The sequence below is a fragment of the Rhinoderma darwinii genome, chromosome 2 (genome assembly GCF_050947455.1).
Source record: "Rhinoderma darwinii isolate aRhiDar2 chromosome 2, aRhiDar2.hap1, whole genome shotgun sequence".
Taxonomy (NCBI): Eukaryota; Metazoa; Chordata; class Amphibia; order Anura; family Rhinodermatidae; genus Rhinoderma; species Rhinoderma darwinii.
In genome coordinates this window covers 379,727,959-379,750,834 of record NC_134688.1, presented here as the reverse complement: position 1 = coordinate 379,750,834, position 22,876 = coordinate 379,727,959, and the positions used below count along the sequence as shown (strand labels likewise).

At 39.7% G+C, this 22,876-nt stretch overlaps 1 protein-coding gene across 1 annotated transcript; it reads left to right on the top strand.

The window, feature by feature from the left end:
* Positions 1 to 747: 747 nt before the first annotated feature.
* On the top strand, positions 748 to 22,598 carry NYX (nyctalopin). Its single transcript, XM_075850761.1, has 3 exons — positions 748 to 933; positions 2,211 to 2,287; positions 21,039 to 22,598. Exons 2-3 carry the CDS (start codon positions 2,254 to 2,256, stop codon positions 22,409 to 22,411), a joined length of 1,407 nt encoding a protein of 468 aa, XP_075706876.1. The 5' UTR covers positions 748 to 933; positions 2,211 to 2,253; the 3' UTR covers positions 22,412 to 22,598.
* Positions 22,599 to 22,876: the final 278 nt, after the last annotated feature.

Below are 22,876 nucleotides of genomic sequence, written 5' to 3'. Positions count from 1 at the left end.
CCACCAGCACTCAGCTCTTCGGTGGAAGTGCACATAGCAATACACTTTGTTTTGAATCTCCTTTTATTGAAGTCAAACCCCGTAAAGCCATGGGGTGTGTGATAGCTTTATAACATATTTATGTTCATACTTATAAAAGGAAGAACTGTAGCAATATAAACCTTGGAAAAATTTGCTCATGTGGCTTTCTAGATGCTTTTACTTCCATATTAAAATATAAAATGCCTTGTTGAATACTGAGAGCGAAACCATAGGGAAATTATACACTTTGAACACTAGGTGGTGCCATACTATGTAAGTAAATGTCCTAACTCTTCAATGGATCATTTTTTTAACAGCGTGTAAATAACAACATTGTTCATTTTTTCATAATCTATACAATAAATATGATATTTAATGGTGGGGCAACCCCTTTAATGTTTTTCTGTTCAAAATAGGCAATCTAATAGGACAGATCCTGAACTTTAAGGAAATAACTAAATAAAATGATAGAATAGAAGTCATATTTGTAAATTGTTAGAATGCCTTTTTACTATACAGCCATTTAAAATGCCACACAGATTGTTTGATTTTTCAGCAATCCAAAGTCAGAAAATCTCAACTCCACTCACGAGTTACATTATGCAACCTGTTTTGTTTAGTTATCATTCCTCTGAATTAGTGGCAATACTGTATGGATTGCATGGATCAAAGCCAAAAAAGGTTGTGATATTATTTCAGGCGGAGACCAGATTGATTTATCAACAATCCGTGTCTTGCTTTTCAAGCAATCGCATTCTTACATCTCTCACATAATCCTCATTTGATACTGGGGATTTCAGGGCCATTAAATGATCACTTTCAGAGAGAAGCAAACCAAATGGATGGAGATGCAAGGGAGAGAAGGATCATTCTGAAACACGGAACTACGGGAGCACCTAACCAAGAAACTAGGTAAGATAACTAATGAGTTCTTATAAAATGATGTGTGCAACAACTTGTGGTCAATTCCAAATATTATACAGAAGCAATATATATGTGTAGTAGTGATTCAGGAGTTATATTTCTGCTAACGACCTTGTTATATATATATATATATATATATATATATATATATATATATATATATATATATATATATATATATATATATATATATATATAAAAAGAAAAATAGAAGCAGCACCATAATTCGAAGTATCGGGTGCACAGGTTCCTGTTCAGACACTCGACCAGTGTCCCAAATAGCCAGCAACAATTCTTGAAAAAGACCCCATTGAGCAGGGTTGAAACGTTGCAAGAGGTGATTAAAAGTGATCCCATTTATCACTGAATTTGGAGTGCTGTCTTGTCTTTTGGAATTGTTGCTATATATATATATATATATATATATATGTGTGTGTGTATATTGTTTTATTTATTTATATATATATATGTATGTATGTGTGTATATATATAAATATATATATATATATATATATATATATATATATATATATATATATATATATATATGTTACAAGATATAAAAATAATTTTGTGGCTTGTGGGATGTTATTTTTTTATTATTATATAAGGTAACTTTATTATGTAAGTTAGTTGTTATGTGCATACATTTCATGATCATAACATACGGCGGTACATTCAGCCTATTTGTTATAATGATTAGTAAAACCAAAAAGCAACATCTGTTTTTTTAAATCGAAAAATAATTATGTTTATTTGCCCAACGCGCAGAGATTAGGCACCAGGTAGGCTATAAGACATTGCTTCGGTCATATTAAATGTTTCCCTTTAGTTATTATAAGGCTTGGTCGCAAACACCACTACTACCTGATTACGATAAGTCAAGCATAGCCAGATACCAGGGTCCACAGAAATCTGGGTAAACATGCTCTATGATTGTCAAGATGAGGATATGGGAGACAGGGAGCCATATACCGCAGCCAGCACTGCAGGCACACATACCTAAACAAACCTCTTATATTGATATTACTGTCTTTCAATAGTAACTACTCACTTTACAGTTTTTACATGTTCTATATACATTTTATGTGGCCTCCTTTAAGCTGTAATAGGAAGCTGTAATAGGATGCCTGATGGCATCTACAGGGTCAGTTTTCAGTTCAAGTTTGGCAGAAAATGTAATTATGATACCATAATGAAATCACATTTATCTAATATACAGACACAAACACTGTCATTGACTGTTTCTATTTCATATATTACAGATAAAGATCCCTTTTCTAATAATTTCTGAAATGCCCTGGTCTAATGGAAGAAGTAATGTTTGCCAACGTTCTGATTGGTAAGTTCTCATATTCATGTTAAGAGGTTATAGAAAATATTTTTTCATCTAGTGGGTTATATAGCTGCATCTATGCCAATATTTACTTCCCACAAATATTTCAATGAAGAATTCACAACAATAATATCAAAGCAATAAATAAAATCATAAATGTAATGAGTCACATATGCGGGGTGGATGTCAAATACCATTCACACAACTGCTTTTAACCCCTTCAAGACACAGCCTGTTTTGCCCTCGTGGACACAGACGATTTTTTCAAATCTGACATGTTTTACTTTATGTGGTAATAACTTTGGAACACTTTTACCTATCCAAGCGATTCTGAGATTGTTTTCTCGTGACATATTGTACTTTATGTTAGTGAAAAAATTTGGTCGATAAATTCAATATTTATTTGTGAAAAACACCCTAATTTTGAGAAAATTTGCAAAAATTAGCATTTTTTTTTAAATTAAATGTATCGGCTTATAAAACAGATATTAATACCACAAAAAATATTTACTAGCTAACATTTCCCATGTGTCTACATTTTTTTAAACGTCCTTTTATTTTTCTAGGACGTTACAAGGCTTAAAACTTTAGCAGCAATTTCTCACATTTTCAAGAAAATTTCAAAAGACCATTTTTTTCAAGGACCAGTTCAGTTCTGAAGTGGCTTTGAGGGCCTTATATATTAAAAAGTCCCAATAAGTCACCCCATTTTAAAAACGGCACCCCTCAAAGTATTCAAAACAGCATTCAGAAAGTGTCTTAACCCTTTAGGCATTTCACAGGAATTAAAGCAAAGTAGAGGTGAAACGTACATATTTTATGTTTGAACTTAATATTCTTTTCCCAGAGTCTGCAATTTTTAGAAATATCCCACATGTGGCCCTAGTGCGGTAATGGATTTAAGCACAGGCCTCAGAAGCAAAGGAGCACCTAGTGGAATTTGGGGCCTCCTTTTTTCAAATATATTTTAGGCACCATGTCAGGTTTGAAGAGGTCTTGCAGTGCCAAAACCCCACAAAAGTGACCACATTTTGGAAACTACACCCCTCAAGGAATTTATCTAGGCGTATAGTTAGCATTTTGACCCCACAGTTTTTTTTTGCTGATTTTATTAAAAATAATCTGAAAATGCAAATCTACTTTTTTTCTGACAAAATGTAGACATTTTTTATTTTTACAAGGAATAAAGGAGAAAAAACACCTCAATATTTGTAAAGCAATTTCTCCCGATTACGGCAATACCCTATATGTTGTAATAAACTGCTGTTTGGACCCACGGCAGTGGACAGAAGAGCGCCATTTGGAGCACAAATTTTGCTGGAATGATTTTCAGGTGCCATGTCGCGTTTGCCGAGCTCTTGATGTACCAGTACAGTGGAATTCCCCAAGAAGTGACCCCATTTTGGAAACTGCACCCCTCAAAAACGTAGACATTTTTACAAAGAATAAAGGATAAAAAGCATCCCAACATTCAACATTTGTAAAGCAATTTCTCCCGATTATGGCAGTACCAGAATGATAAAGGGAAAGGGGGAGGGAGTTTTAAAAGTATCACATTTTTAATCCAGGGAGGTGTGGTAGATTCGGAAGCAGTCGTTCATGCAGAGCTGGGTTTGGATGGACAAGTGTTGCACTGATATATGGTATCCTTTCGCATACCCCTTTTTGCACAGACACGGCACCTTTTTTGTGCCATGCATTTTTTTTGGTATGGCAGGCACTTCACTCAGAAACACTAATTGAAGCAGCATAAGTTTCCCCCACCTCGTCTCCAAGCAAAATACATTTTATAACTTTTTCTTGGTACTCCGAGTATGTACCCGGATGGGCAGCTTTTCTGAAAATTAAAAATGAATTATATAGTGTCATCTCGACAAGGTACACTGCCAATTTCTTGTTCCAGATTTAGCTTTTCCTCATGGCACTATAGGGTTTTAAAACCTGATAATTCAGGTCAAACTCCCCCAAGAATTGATCATATGCCTGTATGCATTTATGTAGGCTTCATCGTGGATGATGTGAATCCATGTGTGGGGACAGGAGCCCAGCTGGCATCGTGCATAGATGTCAATATGCAGACATCTTTTTTGTCTCTAAATTTGAGGCACAGAATCCCATCCTGAAGCAATGCCCCGCTTTCGCCAATTTGCAGGGATTGGCTGATGAGGGTCTTGGGAAGGTGCCTCTGGTTTTTTCGGACCATTCCACATTCCGCTGTTTTTTTTTTCTAGAAGACATTTCAACAGGGGTACACTTCTGTACCAGTTGTCCAAGTACAAGTTGTATCCCTAATCAGATTCACACAGCTTGTAGACCTTGATCCCGTACCTGGGGCGCTTATTGACAAATATTGGCCTGCCCTTCAGCCTGCCCTTGAAGTGCACCAGGGATTCATCAGTTGAAATTTATTTTTCGAGGGTGCAGATTTTAACGTGGGGCCTAATTTTAAAACGTCTGTTAGAATTGGGATCATTCTCAGGGGGGGGCATTGGGAGTTGTCACTAAGGTGCAGAAATTTATTAAGGGCTTCAAAGCGGGTCAGTGTGTTTTGGTACAGTGGACAATGATACAAAATGTTCATAGACCAGTAGGATCCAACTTTGGGCTTTTTAGTGAGACCCATGTTGAGGACTAATCCCCAACACTTCTGCATTTCTGCACAATTGGTTAGTTGCCACCGATTGGGCTGGGCATTAAAGGAGTTGGGGTGTTCAGAAATAAATTAGTGGGCATAAATGTTTGTTTGGTCCACCATAAGCCGGATCAACTTATCCGTGAAGAATTTTAAAAAGCCCATTACAGCCAGCCCTTCCGTCTGCACGGAATTACTGCCGCAGCAGTAAATTCTGGGATTTGGGGGTGTAATTAGTTGGGGCTCACCAATCAATGCTGTGACAGTACCAGGGTTAGGCAGAATGTCAGTTTCAGGGTCAGGCAGAACCTGCCCACTAACCCTCCTGCGACTACGAGGAGGTTCCTCACTGTTACTGGAGGAGGAGGAAGAGAGAATGAACTCTGGTTCCTCATCGCTCGCTGAGGCTGTATCAGACACGATCATTGGCATACGCCTCTTCAGCGGTGTAACGTCTCGCTACTATTTTATAAATGTGTGTATATATATATATGTATACACACGTAGCTCAGTGAAATGCAACAAACACTAATACACAGTCTTTTTTTTTTTTTTAAATTAATGTAAAACACTAAATACTAACGCTGACAAACACAAATGATTATTTTTTTGTGATTTTTTTTTATAAGACAGTAACATTTACTACCTGACACTTACTAACTGACACTTACTGATGCTGACTAACTGAGAAGTAACGCGACTGACAGTGACGGATTGACGCTGACTTAATTGACCAGTGACGTGGCTGACAGTGGGTTGACGCTAACTGACAAAAGACGCGACGGATTGACACTGACAATTGCATGAACGAATTGACGCTGACGAACTGACAACTGATGCGACAAATTGAGGTAGATGAGCTAGACAACTACCTAACAACTAAATGAATTATAATGAAAAAAAAATTATTTAAAAAAAAATCTTATTCACTGGGAGGTGGTAGGGTCACACACTGGGAACAGGGGAGCTGGAAATGAGGGGTTATTCTCTTTTTTAACAATGAGGGGCACACAACACGTCACAGGCTCTGGTCTCTCCAACTTCTCTTCATCTACTAAGAGATCAGAGCCTGTGTTCGATATTTTTCACCCGCCCTGGGTGAAAACGCATTGTGATTGGTGGGTCTGCTTTTACGGGTTCATTGCCGGTGACTGGGGAGTGTTAGCTGTCGGGGACAGCTGCTCTCCCAGTTTCCGGTGCACACTGTCACTCACAGTGTGCACCGAGAAAGTCTCAGTAACTGGTGCTAAGTAACCTCCCGCCAGGATGTACAGTTGCGTCCTGTTGCGCCTAGGGGTTAAATAGCTGACTGCCATTTGATTGTGTTTTGGAAAAATAGGAATTTAGGCCAGATTTACTAAGACTGGCGTTTCATACGCTAGATTAGACAGAAGGCTGGTAGAGTAAGATGTGAGAAATTTATTAATTTGTTGCGTCTTGGGCTGTTCATGCACCACAAACTACATAGCTACTAGCTGGCATAGATTTCCGCTATTATATACGCCAGGTGTATATTATAGTGGCTGTTGGGCCACGGGCAGCCCTGTCCTCCCATGGAGCCCCACCCACTATGTTTAAAAAGTGCTGTGGTGGAAATGTCAACAAGTCACAAATTATTGCGCAAATATGACGTGCGCTTTTTAATGCTGTTATACTGGCATACAGCCATTCTTAATTACCCCCTTGGTTTCTTCAGTGTAACTGCAAATCCACCTGGATTCATAATGAAATTGACTGCTGAAACGTACTCCTGAATTATAACTGTAGCAAAGTTTAAATGGGCTCCTGAACTAAAAAGTGAGGAGCCCTTTTTAAAAGTTTGCTATGGGGCCCAGTATTTTCTATTTATGCCCCTGGCAGTCACTATTTATATGGGTAGTGTATACACTTCTCACCGCTAGGACCTCGACCTCTCAGGAAAACAGGAATTCCCTGATGGTCGTTCCCAATCCTATCTGGTACGGCAGTGTAAAAACTTCAATCTCCAGTAGGAATTCACATCAATACAGCTTCTTTAGGTTTAGAAGGTTTATTGCATATACCCAGAGCTCTGAATTCCTATTCAGAACTAACATCATCATTAATTACAGCAGTTTATATAGCCAATATGACGTATGTGTGACATGTGCACCAGAAGACAGAGAGACTAAGGCCCCATGCACACGACAGCAAAAAACCTCCGTTTTTGTGGACCGCAATTGTGGTCCGCAAAAACGGAGCCATTCACTTTCATTTAACACTGACACCTTTCCGTAGCACTACAGAAGGGTGTCAGTGCCGTGGAAATGTTCCGGGAATTATGGAACATGTCCGTTCTTTCGCATTTTGCGGGCCGTGCTCCCATACATTGTATGGGAGCACGGCCCGAAAATGCGGCTGTCAGTCAGCGGCCTGCCGTGCCCGCAATCGCGGGCCGTGATTGCGGGCACGGTCGTGTGAATGGGGCCTTAGTGTACAATTGCATATGTTTACATTACAAAATATATGTAAGATAATGTTAATTTATGCTATACTATGTAATCAAGATTAGGTTAATTTATGATATGCAAAGTGGTACATGTCTATATAATATAATGTGGTAAAGATAAAGGTTAATTTATTATATACAATGGTTAGTTGAACTGATAGAATTCCTGTCTGTTAAAGGGAATGTGTCGCTAGTCAGGAAATATTATAAATTAGATTCTAATTTATAACATTTCCATGTGCTGGTCACTAGAGGGAGCAATTCCCAAAATTGCAGCATTGCAATGTGGTAAAGCAACCTCATTGCTTTATGCTGGAAATTTGGTGTAGACACACACGCTCTAGTGTGCTCGCACAATGCCCCCTCCTTTATCCTGGCTAGTGCAAGGAGAAAGGAGGGGGTTGAATGTTCAAACCTCCTACACTGTGTTCCGCCATTTTTTGAGCGAATGCAGAGTGTAGGATGATTAGATACAGTGTAATCACACAGTATAACACGCACAAACACAAACATAACTTACCTGCTCCTGCTGCCTCCGCTCCGTCCGCTCCCTCCGCTCCTAGTCCTTGCTTCTGAACATATGGACGAAAGCCGCGACCGGAAGTAGTCATCTTACTGTCCGGCCGCGGCTTCCGGTCCACATGAAAATGGCGCCGGATGTCGCTCGGCCAAAGACCTTCCTTTTGGACTGTGTGGGAGTTACGCATGCGCCGTTCCCACACAGACGGCGTACGCTATAGTGAATGGAACGGCTCCCGTTTGCATTCACTATGGGGATGTATGTGCCGTATTCCATCTCTGTATGTGTCGTTAATCGATGCATATAGAGATGAAAAAATAAATGGCAGCCCCCATAGAGAAGTAAAAGTTCGAAAAAAAGAAAAAAGTAAAACACAAAAACACAAATAAATAAAATTTATTTTATTAACATACTAAAACCAAAAACATATAAAAAAAAATTTGATACATTAGTAAAAAGTTTAGTTTCTTAATTTTTCCCTATCACTATCCAAGAGGTGACGATACATGCAGTTGGACCTCTCTTTTTTGAAGTCTAAGGTCCCATGCACACGACCGTAAAAAAAACTCCGTAATTACAGACCCGCCCGGTTCTATTAGCCGTACTTTTCGTTTTTTGCAGGCCGTGCCTCCATCCTTTGTATGGGAGCACGGCACGAAAATGTGGCCTGCGGTTGTCGGCGGCCGGCCGTGCCCGCAATTGCGGGCCGTGATTACGGACACGGCCGTGTGCATGAGGCCTAAGGGAGTAACCGGCTCAACTATTTCCGGAACTTCCACTGACATCGTTGGAGAGGGCCACATGCACGCGCAGCCAGCTCTCCTATATGTGGCTGTTATTAGGGGGGTCAGGTGGGGTCTGGGTTCCAGATGGTAACAAGGATGGTAAGTTCAGATAAATTATATGGTTCTGTGGACAGATTGGTCATGATCCATATTTTTGACCAAAGCACAATACAAAATAACATGCAAATAATTGTGAAGCTGTACAGTTTGATTCCATGAAATATATTTATTAATATGTCTTATTTGGAATTCCTCTCTGAATTCCTCGCCTTACCTCTGATTTGCAGTGGCCTACCTATCAAAGAGGCAGGGAATGCAACTGCTATGGGGCTAATAATAGGAGGGGGCCCAGCTTTGATCTGCTACCTCTGCTTGCTTACAGATTTATACAGCGACTTCAATTAAGTTGCAGTTAGCTCACCCTAGTGAAGGATGCATGTATTCAGAATGATATTTATTGATTCAGAAAAACAGATCTTGTCAATACAGATATAATATGGAATTATTAAGAACAGTAATGTTGAACATTATTGTTAATAATGGAAAAGTACATTTAGCGGAGTTTTGTAATGTGCCCTATGATTCTGTGTACACCCCTGCTGATATGTGTTAATATTTCCCATAACTCAGGGTGATAGGCTTCTGCAGTAAAAGCACCAGGGGTAATCTGTATCTGCTTTGCCTACTGTTTATAACATTTAGTACTGTCACAATTTTACAGAGAATCAGAATGCTTTTTTAATTCATGAAAGCCTCTTTCACTTCCCTCAATGCATTGTCAGAATAATTCTCTTTTTGTAAATGCATTATGGATTTTGCAAAACAAAAGATTCTAAGTGAGAAATTCCAGATATACCGAATACATGAGTTCTGACCATGAACCATTCCATAACGCTCATTCTTGAATCTTCATTTCAGATGCTTTCTGAAAATCTTTACTGCAGTAAAATTAAATATATACTTATTTTTTCTAATTAGTTTCTTTTTTTTTTTTGCATTTCTTCATACACTTTTGTATTTCAGTTCATGTACATTGTGAATGACCCCATTTGCTATATCTGTTTCCATGGAAATTACAGTTATAAATGCCTCTGTCTTTCATACTACATTTTTATGAATATAAAAAATTAAAACCTTATGTACCCCTAGAATTGCTCTTGGTACACTACAACTAACCACTGAGCAGGGTGGACTAGCCCTTCCAAATATAGATCTTCATTTCCTTGCTAGCCAACTGGTCTATGTTTGGTGGTGGTTTACTCAGACACTTTAATCCCTGTACAGATTTGGAAACTTCACTTCTAGGTTCCTATAAAGCTTTAGTTAAAGGTGTTGACCAGGAATACATTTTATTTCTATTTTAACCTAAGGTGACATGTACAATTAACTTTCTAATATAATGTATTTTTATTTTTGGAACGGCTACTTACTTCTAATTAGCGGTCACGTGATCACATCCAGAGTAAATTTTTAATTTCCTGTAACATTCCATGTCTTTACTCAGCCAGCACTTCCGGCTCAAAAAAGGCACGGCGCGTCATCAACTACATTTACAGGCAGTGGGCCGGGCAGATGTTTCATGAGCTCTTCAGAGCTCCGCCTCTGGTCCCGCTGCCGTGCCTCTTTTCAGCCGGAAATGCTGGCTGAGCAAAGACCCGCGTCATCTCTCAAAGTACACGTCCCCTCTTCATCCTATATCGTCTTTCACACCCTCTCTTTCTTCTTCTCTCTCGGAGTTCCCCCATTGCCTGGCCACAGCATGAACGATGAGAGAAGAGGAGGGGGTGTGTATGACGAGAGACGCGGCGGCCAGGCAGTGAGGGAACTCCGAAAGAGAAGGAGGGGTATGGACGACGAGATAGGAGGACAGTGATGTCAGGGGCTTGCCCAGAGCTGGAGTCCCGGGCAGAGCGCTAGTATAGGCTCTGCCCTGGGACTCTGGGGAAGCCTCTGACTACAGCTCTGGGGTTACTCCTGACATCATTGTCCATATGTGGACAGTGATGTCAGGAGCAGAGCTGGAATCCCAGGCAGAGTGCTAGAAGCATATATGGACAGTGATGTCAGGGGCTTCCCCAGTGTTCCGGAGCAGAGCCTATACTAGTGCTCTGATCTGGGACTCCGGCTCTGGGATGGCCCCTGACATCACATTCTGGTCCAGGAGGATTCCCTGACTTCACTGTCTATGGACAGCCCCTGACGTCATGGACAGTGGACTGTCTATGATGTCAGGGGCTACTCCAGCAAAGAAATCCCTGGCTAAAGCATCAGCAACGCTCTGGCTGGGGATTCCACTCCTAGAGGGAGCCCCAATGGAGCTATCTACAGGGGGGGGGGGGTGTGTGGTACTATCTACAAGTTGTGTGTGTGCCATTATCTACAGAGGGAACTGTGCCATTATCTACAGAGGACACTGGCATTATTTATAGAGGGTACTGTGGCATTATCTAGGGTGGTGGCAGTATCTAAATAGGGCACTGTGGCATTATCTAGTGGGGGTGTGGCATTATATATGGGTGGGTGTGTGGCATTATATATGGGTGGGTGTGTGGCAGTATCTACAGAGGATATCACTGGAGTTCCCTCACTGCCTGGCCACCGCGTCTCTCCTCGTACACATTCCACCTCTTCTCTCATCGCCGACGCTGGGTTACATAAATACATGGATGATGGGGGTTATATAAATACAGGGATGATGGGGTATATAAATACATGGATGATGAGGTTATATACAGGAATGATGGGGGTCACCATCCTTGTATATAACTACCATCATCCCTGTATATAGCTACCATCATCCCTGTGTATAACACCCTTCATCCCTGTGTATAACCCCATACCTCCCAACTTTCAAGTATCACAAAGAGGGACAACCGATGTGGCGCAACATTTTTTTTCTTATAAGCCACGCCTCTAATCCCACCCAATCACCACCAATTCACACCCAATTCAGCCCACACAGTATCATGCTCCCATAGAGCCTCCCACACAGTATACCAAATAGCAGCCCCCCCACACAGTATAATGCCCTCTAGCTGCCACCTTACAGTATAATGCCCTCATAGCTGCCACCATACAGTGTAATGCCCCATAGCTGCCACGATACAGTATACTGCTCCATAGATGAACCCATACAGCATAAAGCCAACACAGATGCCCCCATACAGTATAATGCCCACACAGATGCTCCCATGCAGTATAATGCCCATACAGATGCCCCCATGCAGTATAATGCCCAAACAAATTTCCCCATACAGCATAATGCCCCCATAGCTGCCCCCATACAGTATAATGCCCCCTTAGCTGCCCCTAGTGCCAGTGCCCTTGTAGATAGTGCCACAGTGTCCATGTACATAGTGCCATACCCCCTTGAAGATAGCGGCAATGGGACTTCCTCTAGGAGCGGATATCCCAGCCAGAGCATAGGCCGAGGATTCCGCTCCTAGGGGGTAGCCCTGAATTCACTGCCCATATATGGACAGTGACATCAGTGGCTACTCTGTGAGCGGAATCCCCGTTGCTGACTCTGGCCAGGGATTCCGCTCCAGGAGGAGCCCCTGATGTCACTATCCATATAGGAACAGTGACCTCAGGGGTTTCCTCTAGGAGCGGAATCCCCCGCCAGATCTTCGGCAACGGGGATTCCGCTCAAGGAGTAGTCACTAATTCTGAAGCAGGGAACCATCAGCTCCCTACTTCAGAATTAGTTCTGAGTGGAGAAGCAGAAGGAGCTCCTCTGCTCGCCGAGGACTCTCCAGGCACAGCGCTACTTTAAGCACTGTCCATATATGGACAGTGACTACTCCTTGAGCGGAAGCCCCGTTGCCACCTCTCGCCGGGGATTCCGCTTCAGGAGCAGCCCCTGATGTCAACATCCATATATGGACAGTGACCTCAGGGGATTCCTCTAGGAGCAGAATCCCCGACCAGATTATCAGACACGGCTTTTTCCAGATATCCGATGTATTGGAGTCCGTCCTCCGATACATTGTTTTCAAGAAAAAGCCGAACAGAAATGAAGCAACTGAGCGCTCACATAAAGCCTGTGTAATTCTCCCTCCAATCTGATTCAGAACAGCTTGTGTGATTTGCCCTCCCTGAAGTCTTGGATGCTTTCCCCTCTCTCCACAGTCTAACCCGCTGCTAACAAAGACAGTAGGGACAGAGCAAAGAGAGCAGTGTTTTACCGGATTTGTGTCTGAATTTTCAGGACAACCAGATATTTATAGGAGTTACACAAGAAGAACAAATTAGAACAAATATATTAAAGATTATTTAGAAAGTTGCTTAATTTTGCATTTAGGAAACAAATAAACAATAATAAAAAAAAATCAGTGCAAAGGTGTCCATACCTTTTGAGGACAATGCTTTCTGGGAAAAGTATGCAAATTAGCTCTCCTCCAGACGGAAGAGAACTGTCTCCTAGTGTCACCTATAGATGACTACCCTGTAAGTCAATGTCTGACCCTTTATAGAGCCTTGAAACACGACTTGCGATGATAGCCAAACCAGAGACACTCATCTGTAGACAGCAGTCACAACACTGTTTTTTTTTTTTGTTTTTTTGTTTTAAATAGCTTTATTCACAATCAGTCATCGAATGCAAACATACAATATACTGCGACGCAATGCATATTGGAACACAGCACAATAAATATTACATATTTTGTAGCACAAGAGCACAACAGACTGCAAAGGCTATGGCCAAACATTGTAATCAATCACTGCACTACACCAATACTCAGATAAAGCTACAGATGACAATCAATAAGCAACAGTGAAAAGGGATGGAGAGTGGGAAAGAAGGGGAAAGGCGGGGGGAGTCACAGGCTTTAAGCTTTATTGAAAGACAGACAAAAGAAGGGGACAGGGGGGAAATGGTAACCGTCTTCTTTTTCATCAATGTCCGGACTGTTCCTGATGGAATAGTCTCCGAGTATGGTATGAATCAAGATGTTTCTTGCCAAGCCAGACTTTCATGATAGCCTTAATTGTGTGAATTCAAGAGAAAAGTCCATAAAGTACCAAATAGTACGATAGGCTGGTCCTGGGAACATAGTGTCTGAGTTCATTTTCCAGGGCATCAAGCAGGGTCTGTGCAAACGGCACTGCCGGAGAGGTGCAAGGGTGTTTCCTCAGCGAACGGTCACCTTGGCCAGTGACTGGTCCTGCATAGTCCACGGGCATGCATAAAAGTTCCCAGACCCCCCTGAATGGCCATCTATGCTAGGTCTTTCCACCTGTTGGCCAACCTCCTTGAAGCCACCTTCTTCTAAACAGTCTCAGCTGTGGCAGCAGGGAAACCTGCAAAAGACTATTAAGTCCTGGTTGAATAGTTTTTGGTTTCTATAAGTCAGGCTTGAGTCCCTACAGCTGGCGTTCCTTACAAACTTGAAAACATCCTTGTAGAACCAGGGGAAGGAGCTATCCCACTTGCCTCATCCTCCTCCAGAAAGACAGGAGAAAGAAACTGTCCAAGCAACGTTCAGAAGCTTTCATAGTCATGCAGACACTGTCACATACAACAAAGGCCACAGGAGAGTGTGGATGCCACCCTTGCAAGGCTCTTTGTACACAACTGTCTGTTTTTATGTGTCCATTATGGAGCCCCAAATGAAGCAAAAGCCACTCCTGTTAATGGACTGGCAAATAGTGACATGGGGTGGGCAGACCTTCACTGTGTGAAGCACAGGCATGATCTCATTACACAGTTCACAGTACCTAAGCCCCCTGATGCCCAGCGAAATTCCTTGCAGGTGTGGACGGGCAAAGTCACCGAACGCTTATCTGCACAGAAGACATTTACATTGTCTATTTAGAGCGAGCTATTGGCCACTTGCCGGTCTGGTTCTGGAGCAGCGATCCCTCTGACCAATCGATTTTTCCTGATAGACTCTACAAAGAGCTCTATAACACAGACAAAAGGAAGTAGTCAAAGAGGGCGACCTTGTCTGACCCAAAAGAAAACCGGGAAGAGATCAGTATTCCAGCCGTTCACCAATTTAAGGTTAAAGAGGCTCTGTCACCAGATTATAAGTGCTCTATCTCCTACATAATCTGATTGGCGCTGTAATGTAGATAACAATGGCTTTTATTTTGAAAAATTATAATTTTTGAGCAAGTTGTGAGCAATTTTAGATTTATGCTAATTAGTTTCTGGTAAGAAACAAATGACACATTTTTTGGACGAGTTGTAGTTTTTTATTGGTGCCATTTTTAGGTACATATAATTTATTGATTAACTTTTATTAATTTCTTGGGGAATGGAAAAAAAACAGCAACTACGCTATACTTTTTTTTTTTTTTTTACGCAATGGACCATATGGTATAAATAGTTTTGTTAATTTTATTCTACGAGTCTATGGTCTTAACAAATTTATATATATTCTTTTTTTAAACTACTTATGCTAAATAACAGGTTTTTGGGGGAAAAATATTTTTGGAGTGCCACGTTCTGACACCTATAACTTTTATTGCAGGACTTTTTTTTTGGTACGATTTAGGGGTGTATATAGATGAGTGTTTGATTTTTATAAAATGGGGGGGAAAATAGCAATTTCGCCGTAATTATTTTGTATTTCTTTTTAACACCATACACGATGCGGTTTAAATAACAGGTTATATTTTTTTTCCGACAGGTCATTACAATTGAGGCGATACTATATATCAGTTATTTATTTAGTTTATACTACTTTTGAAAAGTAAATTTTTTTTTAAAAATTTTAGTTTATTAAATCATATTACGTTAGTTTAACTTTTTTTTTATTTGCCCCACTAGGGGACTAGAAGTTCTGATCCATTGATCACTTACATAATGCTTTGGAATACTTAGTACTCCAAAGCCTTATTGCCTGTCAGTGTAAAACTGCCAGGCAAACTATTAGGTCATGCCTCTGGCAGACCTGGGAGCCTTTGTCAGGGCACTGGCATCCATTGAAAGTCATTGACATCCCGCCATCGTGTCGCGGAATGAGCCCCCTCCCTCGTGAAACGGGAAGTGGTTAATTATTGGGATGTAATATTGTGTATTGCTTTACAATCCTTAGTGATGGAGAATGAAAGTCGTTGCTTCGACAATTATTAAATTCTACCTGTAGCAGTCCACAAGTATATAACTGAGGCCTATATTGTACTTCTAATTTCATAGAGAGGCACACAGAAGTTTTTCTCATGGATTCAACCAGAATCCGCAATGGAAAAATAACATTGTGGCATGTTCCAGTGCATGGCGTATTATAGGTCATTGCCTCAAGGGAAAAATACTGTAGCTTACAGATGCACCATACAGTGTTACACAGAGTACCTACGGGGTCACAATACAGACCGTTACACCATATGGGGACCGTGAGCCCTTAATATGATAAAATATATTACATTAGCTGAAATTAGATTATCTTTCTTGGTAACCATACTTTCTGTTTTCTTGGTTTGACTTTCACTGCCTCTATATGTATAGATCCAGACTGGGAAGATGCAGCTCAATGTACGGCCTCATGGCACACAATACACTTATAATTAGAGATTCAAGCCTACATTAAATCTTTTCTGTAATAACGATTAATAAACTCTCCACATAATAATAATTTAGGTGTGTTCATAATGTTTCGTATTCTGATATGTGTGGAAGGGAACAGCTGTTTCACTGTGAAATGTATCATTAATCTTCTCTCAGGGATTTTGTCTGTACTCCTAAAGCTCTGTAATATTATAATCCTCCTCACCCTATATTAACACAGTCAGTCCATTTAATTCTTTAAATAAAAGGCATATCAATACTAGACATAATGTCATGAAACAGCGCATACAATATATAACATTCCCAATATCAATTAAACACTGAAGAATCTTCTCTAATGACAGAAACTGGAGGGAGTAGATATGAAGCATTAATTTTTTCCCCATAAATTATGAAATGTTATAGTTTGTTGTAGGTTTCTTATCATTGCTTGTTTCTTGTATGTCATTCATTGACTTTGGAGTTATACGCCGTCACGCTCAGGCCCGAAAGACACTTTTTGTCGCTTATGAGGAGACGAGTGCTATAAATGACGTGATAGTTGGGGCCTGTGATAGTTGATAAATGGGATAAATGACATGTGATAGTTGGGGCATGTGATAGTTGATAAATGGGATGAATTACGTGTGATAGTTGGGGCATGTGATAGTTGATAAATGGGATGAATTACGTGTGATAGTTGGGGCGCCCTGTTACATATTTTGTATCAGGATTCAGGAGCTTTCTTAGGCCTCTGCTCTCATTTGTACCTCAAAGAAGCGGAGTGCAGAGGATGGTAAATGAATGGGTTCCTCTCATCTATGTTTTAATCTCAGTCTGGGCATTTGTTTCAAATGATCAATAGTCATCATGTTTTTGTTCATTTTCTGCTGTTTCTTGATTTTTTTAGATTTCACATCAATAAAATCACCGTAAATACCAGAATACATTTTCTAGGACTTTCACCTTTGCTTTACCAAGTACCAGGTTTTTAAAAAAATAATTCTTTGTATTTCAGTACAGTTCCATACGAGTGGCATATAAAGCCTAGGAACAATGCAAACAGTGCAACTTGGGTAATATGCAGAATAAAATGACATTCGATGTAACATGCTGAATATAAAGAAATACACAGCACATGTGGGAAAACATCTGTGCAAAATATTAAAAGGGTGAACAATTACGTAGAATAACATTGGCTCCGTATTCTGCACCTACTCCACAGAATAAAGCGCAGAGACACACAAGTGTGAATAATGTCTAAGGCTATGCTCAGACTTTGCATGACGTTGTGGATGTACGCTATGAAATTAATGTCGGTCAAATATGCTCAATATTGTATCGAATGATATTCTGAACATCCTGAGTTACCGTGAAGCACATACGATTTTATCTTTGTTGCGTTATGGTCGGAACAGAAGATGACATGTTTTATTAGTTTAGTGTATTTAACTTCAAAGATCCCTAAGATGTTGATGTATGGGCAATTTAGTAATACTATTCAAATAGTGTTTTTTTTCATCTAGTTACACAATCTCATTACTTTCAAATAAAAAAAAGTATTTATACTTAGAATATCCTTATATTTTAATATAAACCATTAAAGGGCTATTCCACATTTACTTGTTAGTGCAAGCAGAAGCGCTGGGCACTTCTGCATTCACACATTACACAATGGCTATAGAAATCAGTGAATGTCTGTGTAAGGCCTCACATAGAACCATATTGCAGCACCTCAGTTCCATGTGATTTTCCATTTTACAGATAAAGCGTTTCACTAATAGCAATGAAATCAGTATTTCTAGGGGAGATCTAGGTCCGATATATATGGCATCAAATGCATTTTTTTTTAATCCAGACTTTGTACCAATATACAGTGGTATATATAGATTTTATTTTCATGTAGTGATAATATGCATGGCCGTATTGAAATTCATTAACACCATATGTATTCGTTGAGATGGAACATGGTCTTTTGGATTTAAATACTATTGCAGCAATCGCATGTACCATTATATGTTTATTGGTATTTATGCTTCTATTATCAAATCTGTACCAGTATACCATTTTCTTCTTGCAAACAAATGACGTCAATTTTGTATTAATAAATATTTATTTTAGAATTACATAATATAGGTGCTATACAGCTTTCACATAAGACAATATCTACAGCTGTACATGTTTTTATGAACATAGCTCATGTGGAAAGAACACAGGACACATATTCTCATATTGTAGATGACATACAGGAGAAAAAAGAGATGGCGTTTCCAAGAACGCCAAAGGAAATGGGATCATTAATAATTTTTTAGTCTCTGTTTAATGTTAAATACTTTTGTGTCAAAAAAGACAAAAGTATAGAAGGTATGATACCTTTATTGGCTAACCATAAAAGTTCTATATGCAAGCTTTCAGAGCACACAGGCTCCTTCTTCAGGCTTTTTACAAAACTGCCTGAAGAAGGAGCCTGTGTGCTCTGAAAGCTTGCATATAGAACTTTTATGGTTAGCCAATAAAGGTATCATACCTTCTATACTTTTGTCTTTTTTGACACAAAAGTATTTAACATTGCATATTTTTTTCTGGCTAACATGGTACTACACTATTTTTTACTGTACTTAGTCTCTGTGTAAATCAATAGGAACATTTTAATCTCTTTGCTGCCTAAGGTCAAATCACTCCTTGCCCAAACTGGGGACGGACTGTATATCTGACAAAATGCAGCCTGCTCAGTAAGAGAAAGGTGCTTTCTGTGAAGAAGTTATCACCCATGAAAGGGAATTAGATTTACAATGCCTAACATTCATGAGATGCTTTCTCATGCGGTTTAGATTTTTAAAGAGGACATGTGCGCTTTCCTGTTTGTTTTAGTAAATACTTGCATTTCCCATAAAATAACAATTCTGGAGCATCTTTTTTTTTAGAAATGCATTGTGCTGTTCTTCATTTATTCTTCCTGGAAATGTATGAATAAATGAACAAATGGGCAGTGTCCCTACAGACTCTGAACGTTCGAGTAGACCAGGTTCCCATGTAGCGTAAATACTGCGGAATTTCCGCAACAGAATTCTGTGCCTAAAATTCTGCAGCATTTACAGTAGCAGCAAAGTGAATGAGATTCAGAAAATCTCATGCCCACGCTGCGGAAAAAAAATACAGCGCAAACGTTAATAAATTGACCTGCGGTGCGGAATTTAATTCCGCAACATGTCAATTTATGCTGCGTTTTTGTTGATTTTCCGTTGCGGGTTTTCCCCATTTAATTCAATGGGGATGCAAAACCCGCAACCGAAAGCCAAGTGTTATGACTTTTGCGGCGTATTGGCAGGGATTATGCCGCAAAAATCGCAACTACGGAAAAAATAAATAAATCATACTTACCCAGAACACCCTCCTCCTTCCTGCAGTCCGGTCTCCTGGGAAGATGTTACATCCCATATGACCGTTGTGGCCAATCACAGGCTGCAGCGGTCACATGGGCTGCAGCGTCATCCAGGGAGGCCGGACTGCGATGGAGACACGCAACGCAATACCAATGACCTCTGTAAGTATTAGCACTTTTTACTGCTTTCTGCAGCTGAAATTCCGTCCGAAAAAACGCACCACAATGTGGTGCAGTTTTCGGACGGAATGTACTGTGGGTTTCAAGTCGGATACGCTGCGTGGTTTTTACGCAGCGTATCAGTTCTGTGGGAACCCGGCCTTAGAGTTGACAGTATCAGACTGTGTAGGGACACATCCTAATGACAAGAGGAATGGTAACACCCAGTTGTCAATTTATCCATACATTTCCCGGAGTAATAAATGTGCAACGGTACAACGCAGAGTTCTAAAAGAAGGTAACACAAAAAATCTAAAACTCACCCACAAAAAAAATATAAATATATGGCAGTATTCATTTTTATGCTTTTATATTTTATGCTTTATTATACAATCAAAAATGTTACTGTATTAATATGTCGTTTTATATGTAAAACTTAGAAAATACAAAAAAACATAGAATTTCATTAATATAATCGTCAGTAATTGTTAGCATGGTAAAAGGACTGCAGTGAGGAACGGAGCTCTAAGCTTGTGCAAAATAACTTTGCCTTGTATTCGGACAAAAGTGAACATCATACATTAGACGTTGAGATGCATTCTGTCACCCCTTAATGACCAAGATATTCGTGTTATCCTACCGGGTCAGCAAAGGTTAGATACACTGCTTTAGACCTCATGTACACAGACGTACCACAAATAGGATTTTATACGGAGGCTCATAGAGGTTTTTCTGTTTAATTTAAATGGAGTCGGGCAGGAAAAAAAATGGTGGTATGCTCCATATGTTGTATCACAGAGGTATTCTCCCCTAGAAGCAATGCCATAATACAGTGCAAAGGAGCACCATACAGCTCCATTGTAATCTGTGTGCATGAGGCCAACACTGGATCACTAGGAGCTGGACACATTCTCAGCCTATTGCTTAATCATCCATTGGTATAATATAACACTATGTGTTGTCACTGGTATACAGTGAGTAATCTCTATTAATTCCCATACAAGGTGGAGAAATTGATGATGAAGAGCCATGAAGAGATCAGTGTTCATAGATGCAGTCCTATGGGATGGGGAGACATATTCTGCTTTGGTCAAGAAAAAGGGCTACAATTGCATTTTTTTTAAAAATTGTGATTATTCTTGTCACATGAAATATTTATTGATCATACATCTGGTTAGGGAATAAGTAAACTAATAATGTTTCAAAATGTTAGAACTTGAAATATAGAGTATCAGTACATACATTTTACAAGTCATGCAATGAATGAGATATGTTTGTTTCTACATTATGTCTGACGAAGATTATGTTTTCTTTTAGCTGTTCTTTTCATCCAGCCACTTTATGCCATATGGGCCTGTTTCCGATCCTGTCCATCAAGCTGTGTTTGTACTCAGGAACGAAACTGCTCTGTTTTATGTGATCGAATAGCACTACTGGAGATCCCCAATGAATTTCCATGTGAAGCTTCCTTTATTAATCTAGATAAAAACAATATCAAATTTCTCTCAGAACGAGCTTTTGGGACATTGCCTTCATTAAAAACTCTCTCATTGAGTCACAACAACATATCTTTCATAACTCCGGGGGCTTTCAAAGGATTGCCCAATCTGATCGAGCTCAAAATGGCCCATAATGACTACATTCGATATCTGCACACTCAGACATTTTCAGCTCTAAAGAAACTAATTAAATTGGATTTAGCAGACTGCAATTTGTTCAACATCCCTGACCGGCTATTTGTTGATCTTCCACTACTACGTGAACTCATGTTTTTTCAAAACAACTTTCGTAGGATTCCAGGAGCTATCCGAGGAATGCAAAGCTTGACTCACGTTTATCTGGAAAGTAACAGGATTGAGGCTGTGGCTTATAATTCTCTACAAGATACACCAAGTCTAAAGTATCTTAACCTCCAAGACAATAAAATTTATGTAATCCATGATAAATCTTTTCAAGATTGTCAGAAAATGGAGTACCTTTTTCTTAATGACAACTCATTGAATGAGCTACCAGAAAACTCTTTCAAGGGACTGAAAAAACTAAAGTTGTTAAACTTGGGTGGGAACGATATACAAAATGTCTCAGGTGTTTGGTTTCAAGATTTAGTTGAACTGGAATTCCTTTATCTGGACCGGAATAAGATCATGTACATTGAAGAAGAAGCTTTTGAAAATCTCACCAGCTTAGTATGTTTGCATCTAAATAGCAACAACTTGACCACTTTGCCCTTTGAGGTCTTTAGACCAGTATACTTTATAGGAAGGCTATATCTTTTTAAGAATCCATGGGAGTGTGACTGTAGGATTGAATGGCTAAGAGAGTGGATGGAGAGTTACAAGCTTGTTCGAGATATACCATGCTCATCACCATCATCTTTGGCAGGCATTGACCTCAGCAACGTTTTCTTTCAAAAGTCCCCTGAAGGAGTTTGCCTGGACCCAACAGAGCAAAATTTTACTTACTATATTCCCCTTCCTACAGAACGGTTCCAGTCTACCATGGAATCAAAACTAAGCAGCCTGATCTCCAAGCTACTTTTGCCTCGAGGAAGATACGAAGATCTCGGGAACATGACAGAGGGTTTTGATAACAGCACTTACAGCAAAACTAGCAAGGTGTCTACAGTTCCATTAGCACTGAATGTAGCATACATGCTGTTCCTTGTTTATTTTACAATGTCTATATTTTAGGCTGACAATAAGAATCTTATGTTCTGCTACATAAGTTTTTAAAGACCATTTCGAACTAGTTATTTAAAGCCTGCTGTATTCTCTGACTTGTGCTACAAAAACGACTTCTTGAATCTGCTGACAAGTTTTTATAAATGAGCCGCTCAATTTTATTTCTATAATTCTATCTAAGGAGAACTTTTGAACTTACAAAACTGACTATCTTGCAAAATACACAAACATTACTTGTGTGATTTAAGTTATTCTAAACTTTTTTTTTAAATAAACACAATAATTGTATTTTTAGTCCAAAAATAATTGAGAATAGTAGAGAAGATAATGGGGATTATCTGTGTTTAATGTACAAGGGACATGTGCTTCATCTGTGATAAATGAATAGCTAACAAAAACACGTGTGATAGGTATTTTTTAAGTGTGCTATACCTGGAACACAGGTAGACCATTACGGACCGATAGGCACTCTGT

Coding starts and splice junctions, on each gene's coding strand:
- NYX (XM_075850761.1), top strand. CDS start 2,254: ATGGAAGAAGTAATGTTTGCCAACGTTCTGATTG. Junction 2,288..21,038: donor GTTTGCCAACGTTCTGATTG/GTAAGTTCTCAT, acceptor GTTTTCTTTTAG/CTGTTCTTTTCATCCAGCCA.